At 50.4% G+C, this 21,660-nt stretch overlaps 5 protein-coding genes and 1 pseudogene across 5 annotated transcripts; 5 read left to right on the plus strand and 1 right to left on the minus strand.

The window, feature by feature from the left end:
• Positions 1-1,675: 1,675 nt before the first annotated feature.
• On the plus strand, positions 1,676-2,605 carry SAPIO_CDS7894 (Glycoside hydrolase family 75; the record flags this gene model as incomplete). Its single annotated transcript, XM_016789664.1, has 2 exons — positions 1,676-1,838; positions 1,905-2,605. 2 exons carry the CDS (start codon positions 1,676-1,678, stop codon positions 2,603-2,605), a joined length of 864 nt encoding a protein of 287 aa, XP_016640695.1.
• Positions 2,606-4,292: 1,687 nt separating this feature from the next.
• Positions 4,293-5,912, plus strand: SAPIO_CDS7895 (annotated as a pseudogene; the record flags this gene model as incomplete).
• A 2,098-nt stretch (positions 5,913-8,010) lies between these two features.
• Positions 8,011-10,246, plus strand: SAPIO_CDS7896 (uncharacterized protein; the record flags this gene model as incomplete). Its single annotated transcript, XM_016789665.1, has 9 exons — positions 8,011-8,138; positions 8,213-8,281; positions 8,368-8,470; positions 8,534-8,601; positions 8,668-8,739; positions 9,040-9,091; positions 9,160-9,360; positions 9,808-9,895; positions 9,975-10,246. The coding sequence occupies 9 exons, from the start codon at positions 8,011-8,013 to the stop codon at positions 10,244-10,246; spliced, it is 1,053 nt and encodes a 350-aa protein (XP_016640696.1).
• Positions 10,247-10,596: 350 nt separating this feature from the next.
• SAPIO_CDS7897 (Uncharacterized protein) lies at positions 10,597-12,654 on the minus strand (the record flags this gene model as incomplete). The annotated part of the gene is made up of 4 exons (XM_016789666.1): positions 10,597-10,628; positions 10,768-12,411; positions 12,468-12,559; positions 12,623-12,654. 4 exons carry the CDS (start codon positions 12,652-12,654, stop codon positions 10,597-10,599), a joined length of 1,800 nt encoding a protein of 599 aa, XP_016640697.1.
• Positions 12,655-13,063: 409 nt separating this feature from the next.
• On the plus strand, positions 13,064-14,856 carry SAPIO_CDS7898 (putative methylcrotonoyl-CoA carboxylase beta chain, mitochondrial; the record flags this gene model as incomplete). Its single annotated transcript, XM_016789667.1, has 4 exons — positions 13,064-13,203; positions 13,256-13,284; positions 13,354-13,480; positions 13,545-14,856. 4 exons carry the CDS (start codon positions 13,064-13,066, stop codon positions 14,854-14,856), a joined length of 1,608 nt encoding a protein of 535 aa, XP_016640698.1.
• A 1,293-nt stretch (positions 14,857-16,149) lies between these two features.
• On the plus strand, positions 16,150-18,802 carry SAPIO_CDS7899 (Pyruvate carboxylase subunit A; the record flags this gene model as incomplete). Its single annotated transcript, XM_016789668.1, has 6 exons — positions 16,150-16,325; positions 16,387-16,520; positions 16,576-16,682; positions 16,750-16,931; positions 16,999-18,464; positions 18,546-18,802. The coding sequence occupies 6 exons, from the start codon at positions 16,150-16,152 to the stop codon at positions 18,800-18,802; spliced, it is 2,322 nt and encodes a 773-aa protein (XP_016640699.1).
• Positions 18,803-21,660: the final 2,858 nt, after the last annotated feature.

Raw genomic sequence — 21,660 nt, forward strand, 5'->3', positions numbered from 1 at the left:
CGGAGAAGCCAGTTTTGATGATGAGTGGCAATAATGGACGGTGGCGACCTCGGCAGATAACTGGTATTTAGAGAAGGACGCAGGAATCGAGCATCTCCGGGTCCTCCGAGACTTGGATGAGCGAAATTTGGAGACTCACAACAACCAATGCTGCAGATAATGGTAAAGAGGAAATGGACGCGGCATGAAGGATTAAGACGCAGTCTAGAATATCTCTTGATGATAACATGCTGGGCGTTGGGAGCCCTTTCTTACTTGCCTTATGATGGCATTTCTTGTATGAATCACGATGTTGATCAACCACCTCTAATTGGAGAGGGTCTGGGTGCGTCGTCCGGTGGGGCGCTTCATGTGGCTGCAAGTAGGAGCCCGAAAACCGGATGTCTTGGTCATGGCAGATGCTCAGCTGAGTTGGGGCGATTATTGGTTGAAGCTGGAAATGGGGCCGTGTCAGGCGAGGGGTTACCGTCGTCGGCGAGCTTGAATCGCGCCATCCTCGTCTTCGGCAGTCTGTTATTAGCTGATAGCTGATGTCAAACGCGCAAAGGAAATTCAGGGCGTCTAAATCCTCACGCATGAGCCTCGAGTCTACGCTGTAATCATATACCTCGGTATCTCTGTGAGGAAGGAAATTACCATACGCACTTCGATAGACACCATCGTCATTAGAGCGGAGCCCTGTCATCTATCACGCAAATTCGGGATCGATATTTTGACAACGAGTAGTCTCTAGTTCTCTAGTGGTCTCTACCACTGGGCTTTAGTTTCTGCCGCCTTCCTCTCGTCCACCCCAAATGCCCAGTCCGGGGCTTTTTGAACACGTTGAGAAGATGACATGCAAGTCAGCTCGGGGTCAACCAGGTGAAGACTCAGTAATAGAGTACTTTGCAACTCCCTTCTTGGCGCGTGAACCAGAGTGGATCACAGATAAGAGAGGGGCACCTGCTAGTCTTTCAAAGAGAGGTGGTAGATAGGTGGATACCCCTACGGCAGACGTTCCTACAGAAGGAGAAACTACAAACCGTTACGTCGTTCCAGCAGGCCCCGTTCAAAAGTTGAACAAAGGGGAGGAAAAAGAAAAGGAAGAAGAAAAAAAAGGGAAAAAAAAAAAGGCAGATAAAGGAGAAATTCTTGACATGTAACTCGACAGTCCCTAGCTCGGATTATACGACTAAGACTCGATCTCGAAGCTATTTTTTGGCCTTCGTGAATTGTAATGCGGCGAAAAGTCGTAAGTGTACATTGACACGGCAGATCACTCTTGTTTATTATTCGTCCGACCAACTTTGTTGAGGGGCAAGGCCAGACATAATTTGACAGCTCCGCATCCAAGTCAGCATGTGCTGTGCTGATCCGGCATCAATTGCCGGGAAGCTGACTAAAGCCTCGTGGGGTGGGAGGTGTGGAGCACTGTCGTAAAGCTAACAATTGAACCACCAAAAATGGAAGTAACACTTTTCAGCTCCAGTAAGCTTGGGCCAATACGTAATCAAATGAATACGAGCCCAGTACAGGGGCCAGGAGCAGCACGTCGACGCGCATTCAAATTTTCAGTTCTCTTGAAACCGCCGCACGTTGAGTCAGACAACTGGCTAGTGCGAGACCAGCCGCACCCCCGACGGGCCATACTGACTACGCCTTCCCAAGGCTTAGTTATTGAGAAGGGTTTCTAAGAATGGTCTTCCTTTCCCTCCTTGCGTTCCTTCTCCTCGCAGCTTCTGGGTTGGCTCGAGATGTTCCTGATAACGTAAGGGAGCTTTACGACAGCATCCGGAAGAAGGGGAAATGCTCCCACAAGCTAGCCACCGGCTTCTGGAGTGACGACAATGGGTCCAACTGTGAGTTTAACTGTGGCTGAAGTGGATCTACACAGTCTCGTTGATGACTGACTGATTTCTTTTTAGCCTTCTCCTACTGCGGCGACCACTTGGATGATTATAATATAGTCTATATCCAAGGAACACGGGGTGCACTCGCCAACATGGACGTCGATTGTGACGGGGCCCAGGGCGGTCAAGCAGATGATGGTCGCTGTGCCTCCTCAAACGATACGCAGTACGTCTCGTCTTTCCAAGACACAGTGGAGTCGTACCGCCAGGGCATCAAAGACCTTAATGCCAACATTCATCCGTACATCGTCTTTGGCAACGAAGGCTCTAAACGCGGATGGGCAACCTTTGATCCTCGCGAGCACGGGATTGAGCCGCTAAGCATTATGGCGGTTGTGTGTGGTGACAAACTCATCTATGGGGTGTGGGGAGATACTAACGGGGACGATGGTCCTCGGCCTATGGTGGGCGAGGCTGCCATTTCGGTCGCCACGGCGTGTTTCGGTTCGGGCGTGTCTGGGGATAATGGGTATGATGACGATGACGTGCTGTACATTGCCTTTACGGGCCAGGATGCGGTACCCGGCTCGCAGGGAGCGAACTGGTCTGCGACTAATTACGAAATCTTTGAGAAGAGTATCCAAGACCAAGGAGATACCCTCATTGAACGTATCGGATCGACCGGTGCCAGGTTTGCCGTTCCGGTTGGCAGTTTGTGGAGAGGTTCCATGATACCCTTACTTGTTTCCTTGATATTCACAACATCCCTGACATAATTTTTAATCAACGGAATACCCCATTCTAATGGGAAAGGATATTTGAAGTATGTCGAATGTGCGCGCACCGTTCATTTTGAGTTGAAGTCCTTGTTTCTATCTCCTCCAAACCCCAACCCCCCGTTCCTCTCACGGAGAGAGGAGAGGAATATTACCCGTCGCGACGAATTCTTTACGGTCCCAGAAGTCTCATCTCTCATCGTCCATCATCACACCCCCACTCTCGAGCCCTCATCTTACTTTACCTCAGCCGCTTTAAACGTCCCAATACATTTTCCATTTCTTTTTCTTTTTTCCCCATGCTCAGACTTTCAAACCCTGTGAATGGGGAGCGAAGTTTAATTAACTCCCCTCTTTCTCCACGAATCATATCACCGACGACGTATTCTTGGGCGATGGTAAATACGGTCACAGAAATAGCGTGCCCCTTGAGCTTGACAACGACGGCGCCTTGCCTACAAGTCTCGTAAATCGCTGGTGTACGATTTTACCCTCGAGACATTCCAAGAACCGATATACTTAATGTATCCTAGCAATTTGAAGGATAGCGCCGGTTCATGCGGGATTATTAGCGCCGCGTGCTTCGATTTCTGATGAAAATAAGATGTTTTGCGCCGAGGAAACCGGCCTGAAGCAAGCTGCAAACCTGCCACGCAGCCCCATGTGATAGCATGTTTACTTTTCCGAGATGCAAAGTTAGTATTGCCATGGACTACCTTTTACAATCAAGAACACGGTTTGAATATATCCCTTGTAAATGTGGTCATATTAAACCCGAACAGGTGGAACTTGTTGGATTTTGCGACCTTCTCTATCTCTAGGTTTCCTTGTTTCTCAATTTTGAATAAACCAAGTCTATTTTGTCACGATGAGGATTGCTGCCAAGCCCTCGATGATGTGGACCATCCCTGTGGAGGCCGCCCACCATCGTTATACTGCCAGGTATTCGTTGGCAGGTAGCTGCCCAGGAACCGGTGACGACGTGAAGCATCTCGGGAAGAAGCTTTCGCTAAACGTCGAGGTCTACTTCCCGGGTTCGGAGGAGTTCCTTGAGGTCTCAAAAAGGGTGGCCGGACCTGGAAGAACCCAAAATCAACGTTGTTGTAGTTCCCCGATGGAGAGCGATGTTACTAAGACAGTGAAGATCGCCATTGATGCCCTCTCCCTGTAGTCCGGTTTGTTATGAAAAGATGGCTAACTTTGTGGGACATCAAGATGAAAGTCAAAATTCTCCATCAAGCGTAAGACCCCGTCCCTCATCTTCAATATTAGTGCTTATGGGGACATCACTACCCTTTGGGCATGGCTTTGAGATCTACCTAATGCCGTTAAGTAGTTTTGAGATACCTGAGGGCGGGAAGATGGCTAATATTAGAGCCGGGATAAAAGCATAGTCTGTATTGATTGATTAACCTTTATTTCAACTGCTTAGATGTTCTAGGTTGAGCCAGCGCCGAGGCTTTATACAACAGGAGTGTTATTGTGTAGTTCGCTTTGGGACGTTTTGGGACCTATTCGCGGATTGATAAGAAAACAGTGGGGTGGCTAATGGTCGAATCGTGGTGGTTAGTGATGATCCCACTTTAAATCTGACCAATAGGAAATGCCTAAAATTCGTTATATTCGCTTGGCGGTCAACTCTGATGGTGATGCCTCATCCATAATCCATTATTACCAATATTAGGGCATGGCAGGTTACAGAACCCACGACCTAGCCACGGATTTTCACAGCCCTGTCGCCGAGGGGTGGCTTGAGTCCCTTCCTCAGGATATCATCGATGATATTGTTTCTTATCTCCTGCCGGACGGCTTCAAGCCCGAAGAACCCTGCGATAAGCGAAAGAAACCTTCTCCACCGCTCGCACCTCTGGCAACGGTCTCACGTCGCCTGCGGGCCGCGGTGGAGAGGTTGACGTTCAAATACATCGAAATCAACAGCGAAACACTCGAAGATTTTGAAAGAATTTTTACTGCTGAAAGACGCCCTCTTCTGAAGATCCTAACTTTCACCGCCATTCTTCCAAGCTACGATGAAGCCGCCTCTATGCGGGCAGAAACTCCCACAGAACGCGCTGCGAATGATGAAAGCTACAGCCGGTCCGTTCAGGCTCTGTTCCGCATCCTCCATAACTGGGAAGTAGAGGATTCAAAAATAAACGATTCTCGCATGATACTGGTCATCAATCACCCAGAGTCACCATCCGACAGCTCCTGGCCATTAAAGCTCTCCCAGACACAATACAATTACGAGACCCGCTACTTCCATTCATATATCGAATTTCTTCACCTGGATAAGCTCGCAGTGCTTCACCGGGTTAAAGGGTTGGTTATGGTGGAACCGGGTGAGAGATATGGCTACCGAAACGTGTGCCCCAAGATCCCTATTCTTCTTGCCTCCCACATGCCAAACCTGGAGAGTATCCGTGTCACTATGGACGACAATGAAGAGCGGTTCCCAGATCTACGGAAGCGGAATCGCGACGAAGCCGCCCAGGCCATTCGGGAGCTATCTCTGCCAAAATTAACACGAGCCTACTTGACATTCTTCCATCGGAAATACCGAGATGAGACGGCCTCCCCCCCTGTTCTACACCCGCCCGGCCCCGATCCACTTAGTTCGGCAATTTGCCAGCTGTCTCTTAATCTCGTAGATCTTGAGGTTAGCGGTATACTGGATATATCCCTTCTCCAACCCCTCCAGGGCCTAAACGAGACATCCTGGCCAAGCCTCAAGTATCTCTTCATTGAGATCCAAGCCACAGCCCCGTTCGGGGCCTGGTACTTCACCGGCCGCGACTGGATGCCAAGTTCAACCGCTACTCAAATAAACAACTTCCCGACCTCTCAGTACACCCTCTCCACTCTCCACGAAGAAGAGCTTAATTTCTCTCGAGAGATGGAATACGCACATCTTAGTCCATACCATGCATTTCGCAATAGAGTGAATGAAGAAACCTTCGTCCCCTTCATCGAGGCCTATGCGGACGCACTTTTTGTCATGCCCAAGCTCAGATCTGCGTCCCTTAACTGCGAACTGGTAGCTGAGCCTGACGGCGATGATGATGAAGGGTTTGGCTGGTTCAATATCTCGTTCTTCGCGCCATGTTCCTCCGCACAGAAGCACCCCCCTAAAACGACTTGCCCGAAGTGCGGTCGTGCTGCGACACGGCAACTGATAACAAGGTACTTGGGGTGGGTTCCATCTGAGAAGTTGGCGGCGAAGTTGAGGAGTATCCAGGATACATTCTCGAAGGAACCAATGGTTGAGAAGGACATGGACGCGTTTATGATGGAACACGAAGACTGATTAGACTCGCGCTAAAGTGATGTATTACTCATCGTTGCCTATTAGCGGGTGGCGGTTGAGTCAAGCAAGCGACACACTTAAAAGCACTTCTCATCCACAGGCGCTGAGATGTTTCTGATGAAGTTACACTTTTTCAACGAGCTAGAGTGTCGGTAGCCCCCATCTCAGGGTAGAACTTTGGCTACTTTTAATGATGTTCACTCTCGCCGTTGTGAATCCCAGGATGTCGTGAAATTTGGGCGTGAATTAGTACAAGAGAAGCATCCAAACGAACAGCAGCTTGAGCGCCATATTGAAATTTCGTCCAAATCTCGTTGCCGCAAACCTCGTCCTCGCACCGGAGTACTCCAACTCCGGTATCCGTACAGCGTAGAGCCTCTTTATTAACGAAACGAAATACCTGAGAAGTCCCCGGATAGGAAAGGAATATCCCAAGCAGCCACAAGGCTGCTAAATCTCCGACTTCATCCGATGTACCCTGTTGGAATGTTGAAGCCGTTTTCCACTCGAATGAAACCATCGGTGCACTCGACAAAATAGTACAGTTTTCTTCGCGACGCATCGACCCTTCTCTTGGTCAAGGCTGCCAATGCAGGAAAAAAAAAAGAAAAAAACCGACAAAATGTGCGAGATTGCCAAGGTCCTTATTTCCTTGCTCACGGAAATACCGAATTTCCTCGTCAACAGAGCCCCACGACAAGGTTGAAGCCTTTCTCCCACTTTTAGACCGTTCGTCGTGAAAAGTGCCAAACCAGCTTCGCGAGAATTAGGTCAGATGAGCCCCGTGTCCACGAACCATGTCGATACTGAGAGACCTTGACAGAGCAGACGTCCAGACAGGGGGTTAAGCCAGCCGCTTTTGATCGTCAAGCTCAGCTGGTAAACTCTTCCATGATTGCCCTCCACATATGCCGGTGCAGATAGGATCTCAAGGAACTTCATGAAGAGTCCTCTACAACCTTAACTTGTCATCCCTGTCGGCGGAAAACCCTGCGGGTAGGATGTTCTTTAGGATAAGTTTGGAAACAGCAAAGGAATCATGTCGAAGATTTTTCGGCCCATGAACAGGGCGTGACGGCATCCCACTAGGATAAGTCCCGTAAGCATCCAAATGGCACTCCCAGACGGCTTGCACCTTTGCAAACAGAAGGGCCTGCTTCCCGTAATGTCGACGTACAGACCACTGGAGTGCTTTGGAAGACTGATCCGACGTCTATTAGTCTTCCAGGAAGTACAGGCTTCTTTAGTTAACCGGCTATAAATGCTGAGCGGAAGGATAGAGTATGATTTCGAATGCAGGTATTGATCCACATCTTGGAGAGCAAAGGGGTACATAGATACGGCGCCAGTGCCTATCCACTGGCCGCAGCCATGAGCAGTGAACTGAATTGCTATGGTAGCAGAGAGTTAGTATGTATGCCTCAAGACGGAACTTTTTTAAGCCTAGATGGTCGTCCGTCGAGAATACCCCTCCCCCAGATGAGTAGATCTCCACAAAACGTATGGACTCCATGCATGCCTCGTCCCAGACTCAAAATAGCTACGAATAGCTACTAATAACATGACCACACTTGTTTGCTCAATACGCAGGTATCTGTTTCAACCCACGTCGGATTCTTACCGCCCCACGATTACATATTTTTAATTAGCAAGGTGGAGCAAATGCGACTAGGGAATATAGGAATGAGAAAAGTCCCGGCATGCATTGTCAGGAGTTAGAACTACCCGTTCGATGTTGTGTGGCCCTATATTTGGACCTGATAATAGGGTTCCCCGCATTATAACACAACCTCTTGCTGGAAGAGAGCACGTTCCGACCTGAGTAGGGGGTATGTCGCAAGTCATGCCAGGATGGCATCACCGATACGCGAGGCAATTGGTACCGCTCTTCGGCGACCAGGCCCCATGATTCCTGCCGGTCTCCCACGGGACGGAGCGAGATGGAGGTGCCGTGTTCAACAATTTGGATCCGAGATCACATGTTCGATAATATAAATAATCACGAATACTTCACAGCGCCGCCCGCACCGCCAACTGGGCCTTCACAACATCTCTATCTTTCATTTCATTTTTTCTTCTTTTCCTTTGCGAAGCTAATATGGAGGCCCTACCGAATGAGAAGACCTCTCTCCCGAGTTTGCAACGTTCCAACGAAGTTGTATCTGGGATAGAATCCGACGGGCAATTAGAATGGACGGAGGAGGAGGAAAAGGCACTCGTTAGAAAGTAAGTCGGGCAGAAATTTGATCTAGGCCGCACGGCTTTCCATAGCCATAACCATTGCCCGCTAATTAGAACAGAGTGGACTTTCTGTTGATGCCCTTATTGATTCTTGGCTTCTTTGCATTGCAATTGGATCGAGGAAACATGTAAGTCTCTCGCTTCTCCTGGAAGGTTTGATGTTAGAGAGAAAGTCACCGAATGAGCAGGAAGGAGATTATCTAAGACGGAACAGTGGCAACGCTTTGACGGACTTCTTTCTCAACGATGTTGGGATTACCCAAAATCAGTTCAACTTCGGACAGCAGCTTCTGGCTCTAGGGATCATTCTTTTAGAGGTGAGGGAATCGAGAAAAAATGGGGCGGTAAACAAGGTCTCATCTCCTGACAATGCCTCTTAGATTCCTAGTAACATCGTGTTATATCGGGTTGGACCAACACTCTGGATTGGGGGTCAGATTGTTGCTTGGTGTGTTTTCTCCAAATCCCAAATAATCAACCTCCTCCAAGCTAATAAACCAAACTCGACAATTAGGGGTCTCGTAGCAACGTTCCAGGCTTTCCAAAAGGGACTAGGCCCATACCTGGCCACGAGGCTACTCCTGGGGTTTGTAGTATCAAGCGAGTGCAAAATGAGGGCTATATCATGGGCGATACCTCGTCTTTTAACCTCGGTTCTGATGAAATATGTTTCCTACTAGGTTTTGCGAATCTGGCTTCATTCCCGCCAGCCTCTTTACTATTAGTCGCTGGTACAAAACGGACGAAATTAGCAAGCGTTTCTCTTGGTTCTTCCTAGGTAATATGCTAGCTTCGGCAACATCTGGCCTTATCGCATTTGGAATGTATGTCATTTAAAACACCTCCCCCAAGCTTGATGGTATTTATGTTAATGCTACGGGTGAAGTCTGCATATGCGCGGCATTGCCGGCCTCGCGGGGTGGCAATGGCTCTTTATTGTAAGTGAAAACACTTGAAACAAATATGGAAAACCTTGTAGAGAGGTTGCGCTAATCCTGGGGGACAGCTGGAGGGGGTATTCACTATCCTTATCGGAATCGCTTTTATTTTGGCGGTTCCCTTCAGTACGGCGAAACCGGTATCGGTTCTGGGCTTTCGATATTTCACAGAAAGCGAAAGTAGAATTCTCACGGAGCGAGTACTTCGCGATGATCCGTCCAAAGCGCAGCTAGGCCGGAATGTGAGTTGGAAGGAGCTGAAGGCCGTGGTATGTATGCAATTTCCGACATTGACGTTTCATAGATTTCCCATATCATACTGACTTCCAAATGAAATCACAGTTGACCAACTGGCGATTACTTCCACATATAGGATTTACAATTACGGGTTTGGCAACTACGTCCGGCTTCGATTCATATGCGCCGACTTTAGTCACTGGCTTTGGATTCGATAGACTGCAATCGAACGCTCTTATCTCCATCGGGAAGTGGATATTGCTATTCTCCATCATATTCTGGGGATGGGCAGCGTAAGTACTCTGATCATAAGCGAACATGAGTAAATACTCTTCCTGACTCCTGGGGTACTTGATGGTAGAGACAAGCTTCGTGTCCGGGGGCCATGGGTTACTCTGGGGCTTTTGATCTTTTGGGCATTCAACGTAAGATCCCTCCCTCGGCCAAGTAACCCATCCCAGTCACTAACCCGGGGATAGGTGGGCAATTGGAGTCTCCTGGAATCTGACGACAAGATCCGGAGATTTATTATCCTCTCGGCATCCGTTGCCGTCTCCTGGCCCTGGCGTAAGTCCCACCCAGATGCCTTGATGGGGATTTGCAGACGGAAGTTTGGCTTATGGCATATTTTAACCTCTTATTTTAGATCCGGTAAATGGCGCTTGGCTGGCGCTGAATGCCCAGTCCGCTGGCGAGCGTTCAATCACCATGGCCATCCACATCATGGCCGCAAATTGTTCTGGGCTCGTGGGGAAGCAAATATTCAGGTCAGAGGACGCGCCAGTCTATCGAAGAGCATGGACGGAGATCGTTGGCCTTACTTCGGCAGCGGTGTTCATCTCATTACTGGCGAACTTGCAATACTATTTCGGTAACGGCCGCAAGCTTCATCGAACCGGGTTAAAGTACCACTACTAAAGGGGTCCATTCCATTAAGAGGCTGAGGTGATTCTCCATTCGCCTTCAAAGAAGCTTGGGCTACACAATCAACAATCTACAGAAGTTATTTTCAATATGTCAGTATGAAGCAGTTCATTCTTCTCATTGGTACGATACTTATCATCTTTAGGATTATACAATTTTATCAAACTTCCTGTCACTACCCATCATCACCCATCATCAACTCTCATTTCAGCCGAAACGCATATTTTAACAAGGCTTAATACCCAATCTTGCACTCGGTCTCGCAGCCTGTGGCCTGAGTAAACCCTTGTCTTATAACCGGGCTTGATTGAGCACCTCGAGCGGGATATGTAGCTGGATAGATGCTAGGCATAATTGTGCATATCCTTTTCCTTGCCTACAGATATTGTTAGTCCCAAATTCATTTGAAAAGAACACATTCTCGTACCTGTCTAGTGCCAAGCTGTCTAGCCCGCCTCCACCGAGGGAGTTGGTCACCACGAAGTTAATGGCGTGTACGCCTGGTACCTCATAACGCGTAACAGTGCTGGTAGGCCGAAGCAAGTTGCAGAGGGCAGAGGCCACAACCTCTGGAGTCACTTGATCCAGAAGGTACGGGTAGAAGACCGGGTTCCTGGCGATAAAAGCGACGTTTGAAGTATCTCCTTTGTCTCCCGACCGTCCAACCGCAACATCGAGTAGATTGCAGCGCGTGTTCTGGGCCGGCGATGGCTGATGGATTGCGGAGGAAGAGGATTTGGACTTGATGGCCGAGGCTGAGGGAACGATAGGCTTACAGCCCTCGGTGACCAGTGGCACTGGGATGGTCGACGTCCGACCTCCGATGCAAAATTTCGGAGTAACAAAGTCGCGACGGATGAGAACGCTAGATGCCAGGAAATTCGGAGAGACCTTTGGCCTACCACTGCTGAACATTGCGATGCCTGGGGCACTGCTTGTCCCAAAGGACGCTACCTCTCGGCCGAGGACGTCCAGAACATGTCGTCGGACGTGCTTGGCTGCGATTCGGACAACCACCTCGCGTGACGGAGGCCTGGCCGCGGATGGAGAGAGTGAATGCTCTGCACCTACAATGATGACCTTGGACTCGAAGCCTTTAAAATCTTCAGACTTGCCAACGTTCCGGAGCTCCATCTCTGTAACGTTCCGAGCTCGCTGAAGGATAGCATTACCCAATACCTTGCCCTTTTGCTCTGCGTTCGCGCCGAAGACGAGCATATCGGCAGTGGTCCGGAATCCCATCTGCCGAACTGCGGTACATTTGAGCCATTCTGTTGGGGGCTTGCCGCGCACGCCAGTTACACGGACCTTGTCCTTATCGACTTGATCCAGAACTACCCTACTGAGGTCCACCACAACGTCAGGCAGGATGTAGTTTTCCGGGTCTAGCACTTCGTAAAGCATTTGCTCCCCAACGGTATGCCGTGTAACGAGTCCACCGGTTTCACGAGGCTTGGAAACGGTAAAGGTGCCGTCTTCTTCAAATGTGACGATGGGGTAGCCCATGTTTGCCCAACCCCCATACGCGCTTCCGGCTGATAGTTCCCAGTCCGTAAAGTTACCTCCTGTTGCCTGCGCTCCACATTCGACCAGGTGGCCAGCCAGTGAAGCACTGGCGAGGCGGTCTAACGTTGCCTGGTCATCAAGCCGGGCATAATTCCACGAGTACTCGTACGCGAGGGGGCCTAAGACCAGGGCGCTATCGACGCACCGGCCAGTCACAATGATATTCGCTCCTGCCTCGAGGGCCTTGGTGATGGGCTGAGCCCCGGTGTATGCGTTCAGACTCAGGATGCTGTCCTGGCTTTCGAACATGGCCTCATCGGCGCCATCAACATTGAGTGGGTTGAAGGCACTGAAAGCGCCAGCCTGAAGCAGTTCATTCTTCTGACTGATGATGTTATCTCCATAGACTGCTGCAACCTTGACTTGGTCGGTGACTCCTTTTTCGGCTGCCAACTCCTCGATCAGCTCCTTCAGTCCAACAGGGTCGAGGCCGCCAGCATTGGTGACGACTTTGATTTTCTTTTCGAGAATCTGAGGCAGCAGAGGCTTGAGTACAAAAGTTACGAACTCTCTGATGTACCCGGCCGCCTTTTTGCCAGATCCAGGCCTGGCTGGTGCATGAGAGGCGCGGGCGAGCAGCCCCATCGTCACCTCTAAATACCAGTGAGTACATCGCTTGACTCCGCAATTCCAGGTATGAGGGGCGTACCGGCGAGATAATCTGCAACAAGATAGTTGAGCCTTGCATCTTCGGCCTCGACCAGCTGGCGACTTGCACCGGGGGTGTCACCCCAAAAGGCGCTGAGGCAGATGAATTAGCAAATATCTCGGTGGGGCTTGGTTTGCTGCGTCTGCTGCACCTACCTGTAGCATCCGATCCTGACGTGGCGCTCCATGTTCGAGGATTGAGGTTTAGGTCTGAGCTCCAATCCCGCGCCAGCGTACCGCACTTCAGTCAAATAGAATAGCTTTTTAAATAAACGTCCGAAAGTTGATAAGATAATTTTCATTTATTTCGCCACCAGTTAAGTTGGCTTGGGAAACCCTCAAAGGCGAGCCGAGGTAACGCACCTCGGTCTACGGAGTGAATGGTGGTGGAAAGTTTGGGGCTGATTTAAGGCCATTCTGGTTGATGCGACCTCGAAAGCCACTGTTACCAGCAACTGGCGCACGCACACGGGATTTGTCAGTTGACCAACCCCGCGGATTTCAATTCGATCAGCTTATTCCAATCAGCATTTAACAGACCCAGGGTTTTCCTCCTTCCAAAAAGCAAAACTTGACTCCCCAGACCATCATCTCGGTATGTTCCGCCAGTACACGTCCAAGTTATCGCCATCAGATAAGGTCTGCCAGGATAATGCTGCATCGTGGCGGCCTGTGCTGGAGAAGTGGGAGGATGTTATGAAGTGGGCGGCAGGTGAGGGCCCAAGCAAGCACGTCGAGTAAGTCCGGCTTGATTAGAAGAGTGGTGCATCCAACTAAACTGTGCCATAGGAGGCATCGCTCGCGCGGCATGCTATCCGGTAAGGAAGCCCCAGTGATGGAGAGTAGAGTTCCCATACCTTTCGTTACTAATGGCGGGCATGAATCAGCGAGAGACCGCATGGCTCTGATCCTTGACCCGGAATCGCCGTTCCTGGAGCTTATGCCAACAGCTGGATACAACATCAAGCATTCCAGTCCGAATGCGAGCGTCCTATGCGGAATCGGCCTCGTGCAGTAAGTAGTTTTCCCCGCTGAGAGCGCTGGGTCGGGGATTTGCTTTCTAACCCAAGGAGTGCAGTGGTCGGCTCGTCATGATTGCAGGGAACATTCCAACTCTAGACAGCGGTGCATCCAACGAGATTTCCGTCAAGAAGTCGAAGCGAGCAAGTGATATCGCGCTTGAAAATGGTCTCCCCATGATTTACCTCAATCAGTCTGCCGGCGCAAATCTTCCTCAGCAATTCCGCGTTTTCCACGCTGGGGGCGCCGGCTTCAGGGACATCACTCTTCGCTCCGCAGCTGGATCTCCCACATGCACGATCGTCTTCGGCAGCAGTACTGCCGGGGGTGCCTATCAACCTGGGATGTCGTCCTACAGTATTTTTGTCAAAGAGCAGGCGCAGGTGTTCTTGGGCGGCCCGCCGTTGGTATACGTGGCCACTGGCGAAGTAACGACCGCCGAAGACCTCGGCGGTGCAGAGATGCATACTTCTATTAGTGGCGTTGGTGATGCGTTCGCAGCCGACGAGTTTGACGCCTGCCAGCTAGCTCGGAATTGGGTCCTGAGCCTGCCCGAAGAGAATGTCAGTACTGTTGAACAGCCGCAAGTTCTAGCGCCCCGGTATGATCCGCGGGATATCTTGCAGGTCGTCCCTGTAAATATCCGCCAGCCCATGGACATGCGCGAGGTCATTGCTCGAATTGTGGATGACAGCCGATTTGAGAATTTCAAAGCGACGTATGGGCCGGGGATGCTGTGCGGGTGGGCTCGCATCCACGGACACCTTGTCGGCATCATTGGTAACCAGTCTCCCGTTATCATGATCCCCGAGGCCCAGAAAGCCACTCACTTCATCCGCCTCAACAATGAAAATTGTAATCCAATCATATTCCTTCATAACGTCACTGGATTCATGGTCGGCACAAAATCCGAGCAGAATGGAATCATTCGCGCTGGCTCTACCTTCATAGACGCCGTCTCTCGCTCGACAGTGCCGCACATCTCTATCCTATGCGGAGCTTCCTACGGTGCAGGGAATTACGCCATGTGCGGACGGGCATACGCTCCTCGTTTCCTCTTCTCGTGGCCAAACAGTAAGTGCTCGGTCATGGGTCCCGAGCAGCTAGCTGGTGTTATGGAGATGATTGCTCGTGACGCAGCTACCAAGGCGGGTAGGGCAGTTGATGAGGCGAGCATTTCTGCAAGGACGACTGGGCTGAAGAATCAAGTGGAGAAGGAGAGCGACGCGTACACGACGTCGGCGTGGGTCCTGGATGATGGAGTCATTGATCCGCGGGACACGAGAGACGTACTTGGAATGTGTCTGGAGATATGTCGAAACCGCCCGAGTAAGGGCAATACCGGAATGAGGGGCGTGTCTAGAATCTAGCTTAATGGAAGCGCCGATGGCTCGTAATATTCCCGGCAGAGTCTAGAAGCCTTTGTTTATGCCAGGTCGAGTTCACACCAACAGCCTGCTATACGCGGCAAAGATGCATATGAATGGTATTCCTCTAGGATTCTCATTGGAAAATAAAGCCTCGAGATGCAGAGAGATAGAAGTAACCGGTGTAAGACTGACATATAAATAGTTCACTTTCTAGAATGGATACGAGGACTCATGAGCAGCAGGTTCATAGCAGAGGACATGGTTTGAAATGGCCTGATGGTCATCTACTGCCACAGTATTTCCGGTTTCCGGTAGGCTTGGTCAGATTTCCTCTCCGGCTCTGGAGATCCGCTCCTAGAGACTAGTGACTGTCCCGATTCTAGGAACGTCCCAGCATTGCCCGCTGCTCAGCGAGGGGGGTAATACTAGCCAACTAGGCTAAAATCATTAAAAATTATAGAATAAAAGATGGGCCTGCCGTTACGTCTTTTTAGGATATCGTGTACGTTTCAACTAAGTTAAGATGACCATCGGACATCTGACCCAAATACTAATCTACAGTCGCCGGCTCGTCTTTGGAACTGGTACTAGTCGAGGCCTTGGCCAAGATACTGCCATATTAGTTACAAGGCCGAGGTCGCTGCCGAAAATATGAAAGAGATCGTGGATGCCACCAATGCCTCTCGAACTGTCGACCTCCTCGGCAGCTTCAACGCAACTAAACCGGGGCAAGCCAACCGAGGAACAATCGCAAGGAGCTTCAACAGATAAATGTGAGCATTGTAGGCTTCAGTGTTAGCGAACATTTCACAGCGAGCAACAATATATGTAGTGCGGCCGGTATTTCAATTAAATAGTTGAGATTTCGCCTAGATTTCCATCCGTCTCATTTCAAAGACCCTAAAAACCGTGCAGCATTACAGACGGTGTTGTAACATTATAATAAGACCTTGCGTTAAGAACCGAGTTGTCTCTGATGACATGACTAATAAGGTATCTCGCACAAGACTTGTCCGTCTCACACCCACACACCTCGGTAGCTAAAATCATTGGACAGCCATCCGACCAGGGCGTGCTGGGATCTCTCTACCCCACGGCGACATCAAGCACACACACACCCAAACTGATAAAATTTCCAGTAGACCTCTTTCTGAACTCGAGTCTCTCCAGGTCAAATAGGACCACTAAAGACCACGTCTTGTTTCCTTTGAGCTGTGTGTTGCTTTCCCCTCCCCGCAGCTGACCAGCCACCTCTTATCAAGTCCTCAGTGCCTACCTGCCGAATCGGACATCATGGAACCCAAGACTCGGAGGAAGCGCCCGCTTTTTCAGACCCCTCCCGTATTTCGAGAAGATGGCCGCCTAGTGATTAAGCGTGTCTTGGTTGCCAACCGAGGGGAAATTGCGTGCAGGATAATCAGAACTTGCAAGCAGCAGATGATCACGGCTGTGGCTGTCTACGCCGACGAGTAAGTTTGTCATTCCAGGGTTTTTAAAAACGGATTAGTTCGTATTCTTAGAGTGTGCTAGAGATAAAAATTCATTGCATGTCACGTTGGCAGACGAGGCGATCTGTCTTGGTCCTGCGGATCAGCAGCCGTATCAAAATATCGAACGGCTAGTCCAAGTGGCCAAGTCCACCGGTATAGACGCGATCCATCCCGGTGAGTTGCCTTTTAGGGGTGAAGAGAGGATGAGGTTAGAGGCTGACTCAAGCAGGGTATGGCTACCTTTCCGAGAACGCCGACTTTGCGCATGCGGTGACCACCGCTGGTATCATTTTCATTGGCCCTAGCCCCGACTCGATTTTGAAGCTTGGTGATAAGGTACGTGAATCCCTTTGATCACTATCTCTCTGCAACTCTCCGCTAAAACTCGCCATCTATGATGTAGAGAGTCGCGAAAGAACACTTGGCAGAACATTCATCTGTACCCCTCATCCCTGGATATGCCGGGGCGAATCAGGACCCCGCTTATCTCGAGGCCGAGGCCGACAAGATAGGGTACCCCGTCCTTATTAAAGCGAGTGCAGGGGGTGGAGGGAAGGGAATGCGTGTAGTTCGAAAGAAGTCAGAGTAAGTACAGTGATAAGGTATCCTGGCGACGGAATTCCCCTTTTATCTTGTTGCTAAGGCCGTCTAGGTTCCCAGAGGCTTTTCTCAGATGTTCATCAGAAGCGGGGAGGTCGTTTGGATCGAGCTACTGTTTGATTGAAAAGTACATCGAGAGCGGGAAGCATGTTGAGATCCAGGTTATTGGCGATGGAGAAAAGTTCGTTAGCCTTCTGGACCGCGAGTGCTCTATCCAAAGGAGACACCAGAAGGTGGTGGAAGAGTCCCCAAGCCCTTGGCTGTCGCCTAAGATGCGCCAGGATATGTCGGATGTCGCCGTAGAGATTGCTTCATTGCTGAAATACGTTTCTGCTGGGACAGTTGAGTTTATCGTTGACACCCAGCAAGAGGCCTTTTACTTCCTCGAGGTTAATACCCGCCTTCAAGTCGAGCACCCAATCACTGAAGAAGTCACGGGCGTCGATATTGTTGCCTTGCAGCTCTACATTGCCGCCGGCGGAAAGCTAGAGTCACTCCCCGAGCTTAGCAAGATACATCAACAAGGCCATGCCATCGAGGTTCGACTCTGCGCCGAAAACCCATTCAACAATTTTCTTCCGTGCGTCGGTATAGTAACGACGTTTAAGCCGGCTTCTGAGGTTCTGGGAGTGCAGATCCCGGACGTTCGCTATGAAGCCGGGGTTACTTCCGGTTCCAGCATCTCAGTGCACTTTGATTCCATGATTTCCAAGATCGTTGTCTGGGCCTCGGACAGAACTTCGGCTATCCAGAAACTCAACTACGTCCTCAAGAATACTGTGTGTTTAGGCGTCACTACGAACCAACTCTTCCTTCAGCGCGTCTTGGCACATCCCAATTTCCAGCAGCCCGGCTACACGACGGCATTTGTTGAAGCTTACGAGGGTGACCTTCTCCGGCCCGTCAATGTCGACTACCTCAGAGGTCCGATGATGATGGCGGCAGTCCTATATAACCGCCAACTTGGCAGTGCGAAGAAGACCGCGGGTTCCAAGGTCTTCCGCAGCATTCCCGCGGGGTTCCGAAACCAGCCTAAAGATGGAAGGACCGGTGCTCTTGAGTTTGTTGCATGCCAACTACAGCTCCTAGGTCATACTGTCGCACAGGAACTCGCCGTTACTCGGGTTGGAACCGACGAGTTCGAGATCTCACCTTTGCCAACGGACTTCACACTCACAGCTGCCCAGAAACGGGTGTTGTTCAATAAGCGCGGTGGTGTCTTGACGAGACGCTTTTATAATGCAGCGGCGGCCGAAGTCTCTTCTAGATTCAAGGCTTGGTTATTACAATCCGGCACGAGGAACACGTTTTCCCCTGGATGCGGTAGTGAATTCCACATCCAACTGGACGATGAGAGACATAAATTTTACGGCTCCGTGCTGAGTGTCAGTGACTACAGACGAGAGATATCCATTTTCTCACCTAATCTTGGGCTCAGTGCTAATTACATTCTCTCTGATGCGTTGAGCTGGGCTGGAATGTTTGAGCAAGCGAAACAGGAAGGCATCGGGTCTTCGGGTGAGTCATCCCACCACAAAGCTTCCATCACAAAGAATATCACATCGGGCATTATCCAATACTAATTAATAACGACAACAGATGTGCAACGCAAACACCTCTCACCTATGCCCTGCCATATTCTTCAAGTCCTGGCTAAGGATGGAAGCACAGTAAAGAGAGGTGACGGTCTCCTCGTCATCGAGAGTATGAAGACGGAGATCCGGATCAATGCAGAGGCAGCTGGTGTCGTTCGCATGCAAGTGGAACAAGGGGCAAAGATCAGCGAGGGAGTGGTAATGTGTGAGGTCCTAGTACCCGATGAAGAGGGAGCGGAGGGGTCGGGAAGTGGGGAATAACCTGTGGGAGTTGAACAAAATCATTGGGTGTTGGATAGTCTATGGTCCGATGTTGTTTCTGGCCCTGACCACCTTCAAATGAAATCTGTTCCATGCCGAGGTTGGTCGAACCGACATGTGATTCATTACTAAGCAATCTGCTCCCTTCCCCCGCATTTTAGTGCAGATCTCTCCATCCCCGGCTGCTCCGCTGGCAGGGGATGACCCCACAACCATTGATGTACCCCAATGATCTAGGTCAAATGTAGCTAGAAGACTGGACTGGAGAGAAGAGAAGGGGTTGGCCGGGTCCGGGACTGCAGTCAGGACAGGCGAGCAGCGGTATTGGAAGATGGGCAATGGCATTTTCCCCTCGAGCAATTCCTACTGAAACCCGCTACCCATTCTACTTCGTACTATGTCAAACCAAGCTACGGAGGGAGTTTCGCAGCTCATCTGAAGGTATTGAACATGCAATCTGGAAGAGTAAGAAAGTTGCACAATCATCAGTCGCGTGGGCATGGGAGGAAGGTTAGAGCTTCTATTGCCTGCAGTGTATGCCGGGCTCGCAAGGTGAGATGCAATGTAGCCGTTGATGGGCCTCCTTGCACCAATTGTCGCCTCGACGGCATAGATTGCACAATCCCCAATGACAATAAAGGCCCGAGGTAGGTGAAAACACTGATTGATATTTGCGCGGCTGTATGCAGCTGCGTGTTGAGCTCAGCGCTGATCTTCTGCTTGGAAATTAGGAAGAGCGCCATAACAGTGTCGGCCCAGACACCGCGCTACAATGACCACAACTATGTTGATATCAACTCACCATTTTTGCAAATTACCTCGACACCGTTGTTAACACGCCCAAGCCCTGCATCTAATTGTATCGAGGCTGGTTCAATTCGAGCAGTCACCCAGCCACCTGTCGATCCTTCCCTGGACCAAATACCTTCCGATGAACAACCTAGGCGAGGGAGTTCTGGGGTTGGCCAAATTCAAGATATCGAGTTGGACCCAGTAATCCTGGAGGACTTGAATCATGAACAGCAGCAGGAACCCCCGCATAGTAACGGCTGGAAGAGATACGACTGGGACAACTTGCCGAGCTTCATAGAACCCATCTCGACGCCATTACCTCAAGCAACAGCTGACTACTTAGCAGCAAACGATGCCTTCTCCTTTCCGGCTAGTGATGCTGCTAGGTCTGCCCTTATCGCAGGATTCATTCGATTCGTGTATCCTCTTTATCCAATGTTTGACCTGGCCGATTTGGAAGCACTGGCTTCCAATTCTGCCATAGACGGGCTTAGAACGCGGTTCACAGTTCTGACGTTCCAGGCGATGCTCCTTGCGGCTATACCTGTATATCGCGCCACCCGACCTAAGATGTTGTGAAAATATAAAGCTAACATCTGAGCTAGTTTGTGGACGATTCTATCTGTCGAAGCCTGGGATTTAGCTCGCACGTGGAGGGCCGCGCTTCCTTGTACAGGCGCACAAAACTCCTTTACGATGCTGACGTGGTGGATAGTGTCGCGTCTGTCGCGCAGTGTCTAATCTTCCTATCTTTATGGAGCGAAGGGGGAACAGCTCAAAGAGATGCATGGTATTGGGCGAACTGCTTAACATCCCTCGTCGAGAAGACGGAGCCTTGGAGAAACATAGGCGGGTCCTCAACTGCGACCATGTCGCCTGTTCTGTGGTGGTGCTGTCTCGCCCGAGAGACGCACGTCGCCCTCGTGCTACGGCGGCCACCAAGGATGTTCAGACTGCATAAATACGTGCCATGCAGTATGCTGCAAGATTATCCCACTATTATTGGAGACAAAACCTCGAGTGGCGATCCGCTACTGAGGATGAGGGCAGCCTCCTGCCTGACTCTGACTGCTCGTCTCGTGATGATCATTGCCCAGATTCTCCATAACGACTTTGCCGATATGCCGGGAACCTCAGATCAAAAGAACGCTGTGTTCGAGTCATGCGAGCGAGAGTTAATCGACTGGTCTCGCGAATTCCTGGACACATTTCCAGCTACGAAAGAACGGCCCTACAGGTCAAATTGCGAAACCGGACCCTTTTTCATCGTTTCGCTCTTGATGCATGATACGGCTATCAACGCCCTCTATTTACCGCGGGTGCTTAAATCCCACCCGACCCACAGTGCGTCAACCTACAAGATCCCCCAGTATAAGGAGAAGATGAGAAGGGCAGCTACTCGTACAGCTGTTCTTATAACTGAGGCCTTCGAGTCCGAATGGAAAGAGACTATACCTACTCAGTTGTAAGTCTAAAGCCAATCTTACCCGGGCTGCAGCCTTTGTTCGTACTGGCGGTTGAAACCGGCGCGCTAACAGCTATGTCCTAAGCTTCACGGCCGTGATTTCTGCACTCCCCGTGCACATCATCGGGGTAAATTCTAAGAATCTTGAGGTGTCTATGGTCAGTCGGAGGTGTATCGGGACTTGTATTAAGCTTCTTCATCGTGTGCAGTCCACGTATGGCATGGCTCGCCACCTCCGTCAAGACGTCTTAAACACATTATCAAGGATGAAAGTTGCGCCGCGCTCAGCTAGCGGGTCAGGCCCCTCTACAACACGCGGTGACGTAAATTTGTCCGAAGAGTTTACAAGATACGCACTGGTACTGGGAAATGAACATTTCTTTACAGGTATAGGCGATCCCTTCAACGATTGCTGTTGGGATTCCCCCCAGAGGCCAACAGTGGCCCAAGACGACATACGTGAGCACGCAAATATCGTTAGGCAGGATTCTTTTTCCAGGGAATTTCTGTACGAGGGTGGCCAGGTGTCTGTGGTGGATGATGTGTTGCCAGCTTGGGGAACAGACCTACTTGTGGGAGGCAACCTAGGGGGAACGTCCCA

This window comes from Scedosporium apiospermum (genome assembly GCF_000732125.1).
Source record: "Scedosporium apiospermum strain IHEM 14462 chromosome Unknown SEQ_SAPIO_0112, whole genome shotgun sequence".
Lineage (NCBI taxonomy): Eukaryota > Fungi > Ascomycota > Sordariomycetes > Microascales > Microascaceae > Scedosporium > Scedosporium apiospermum.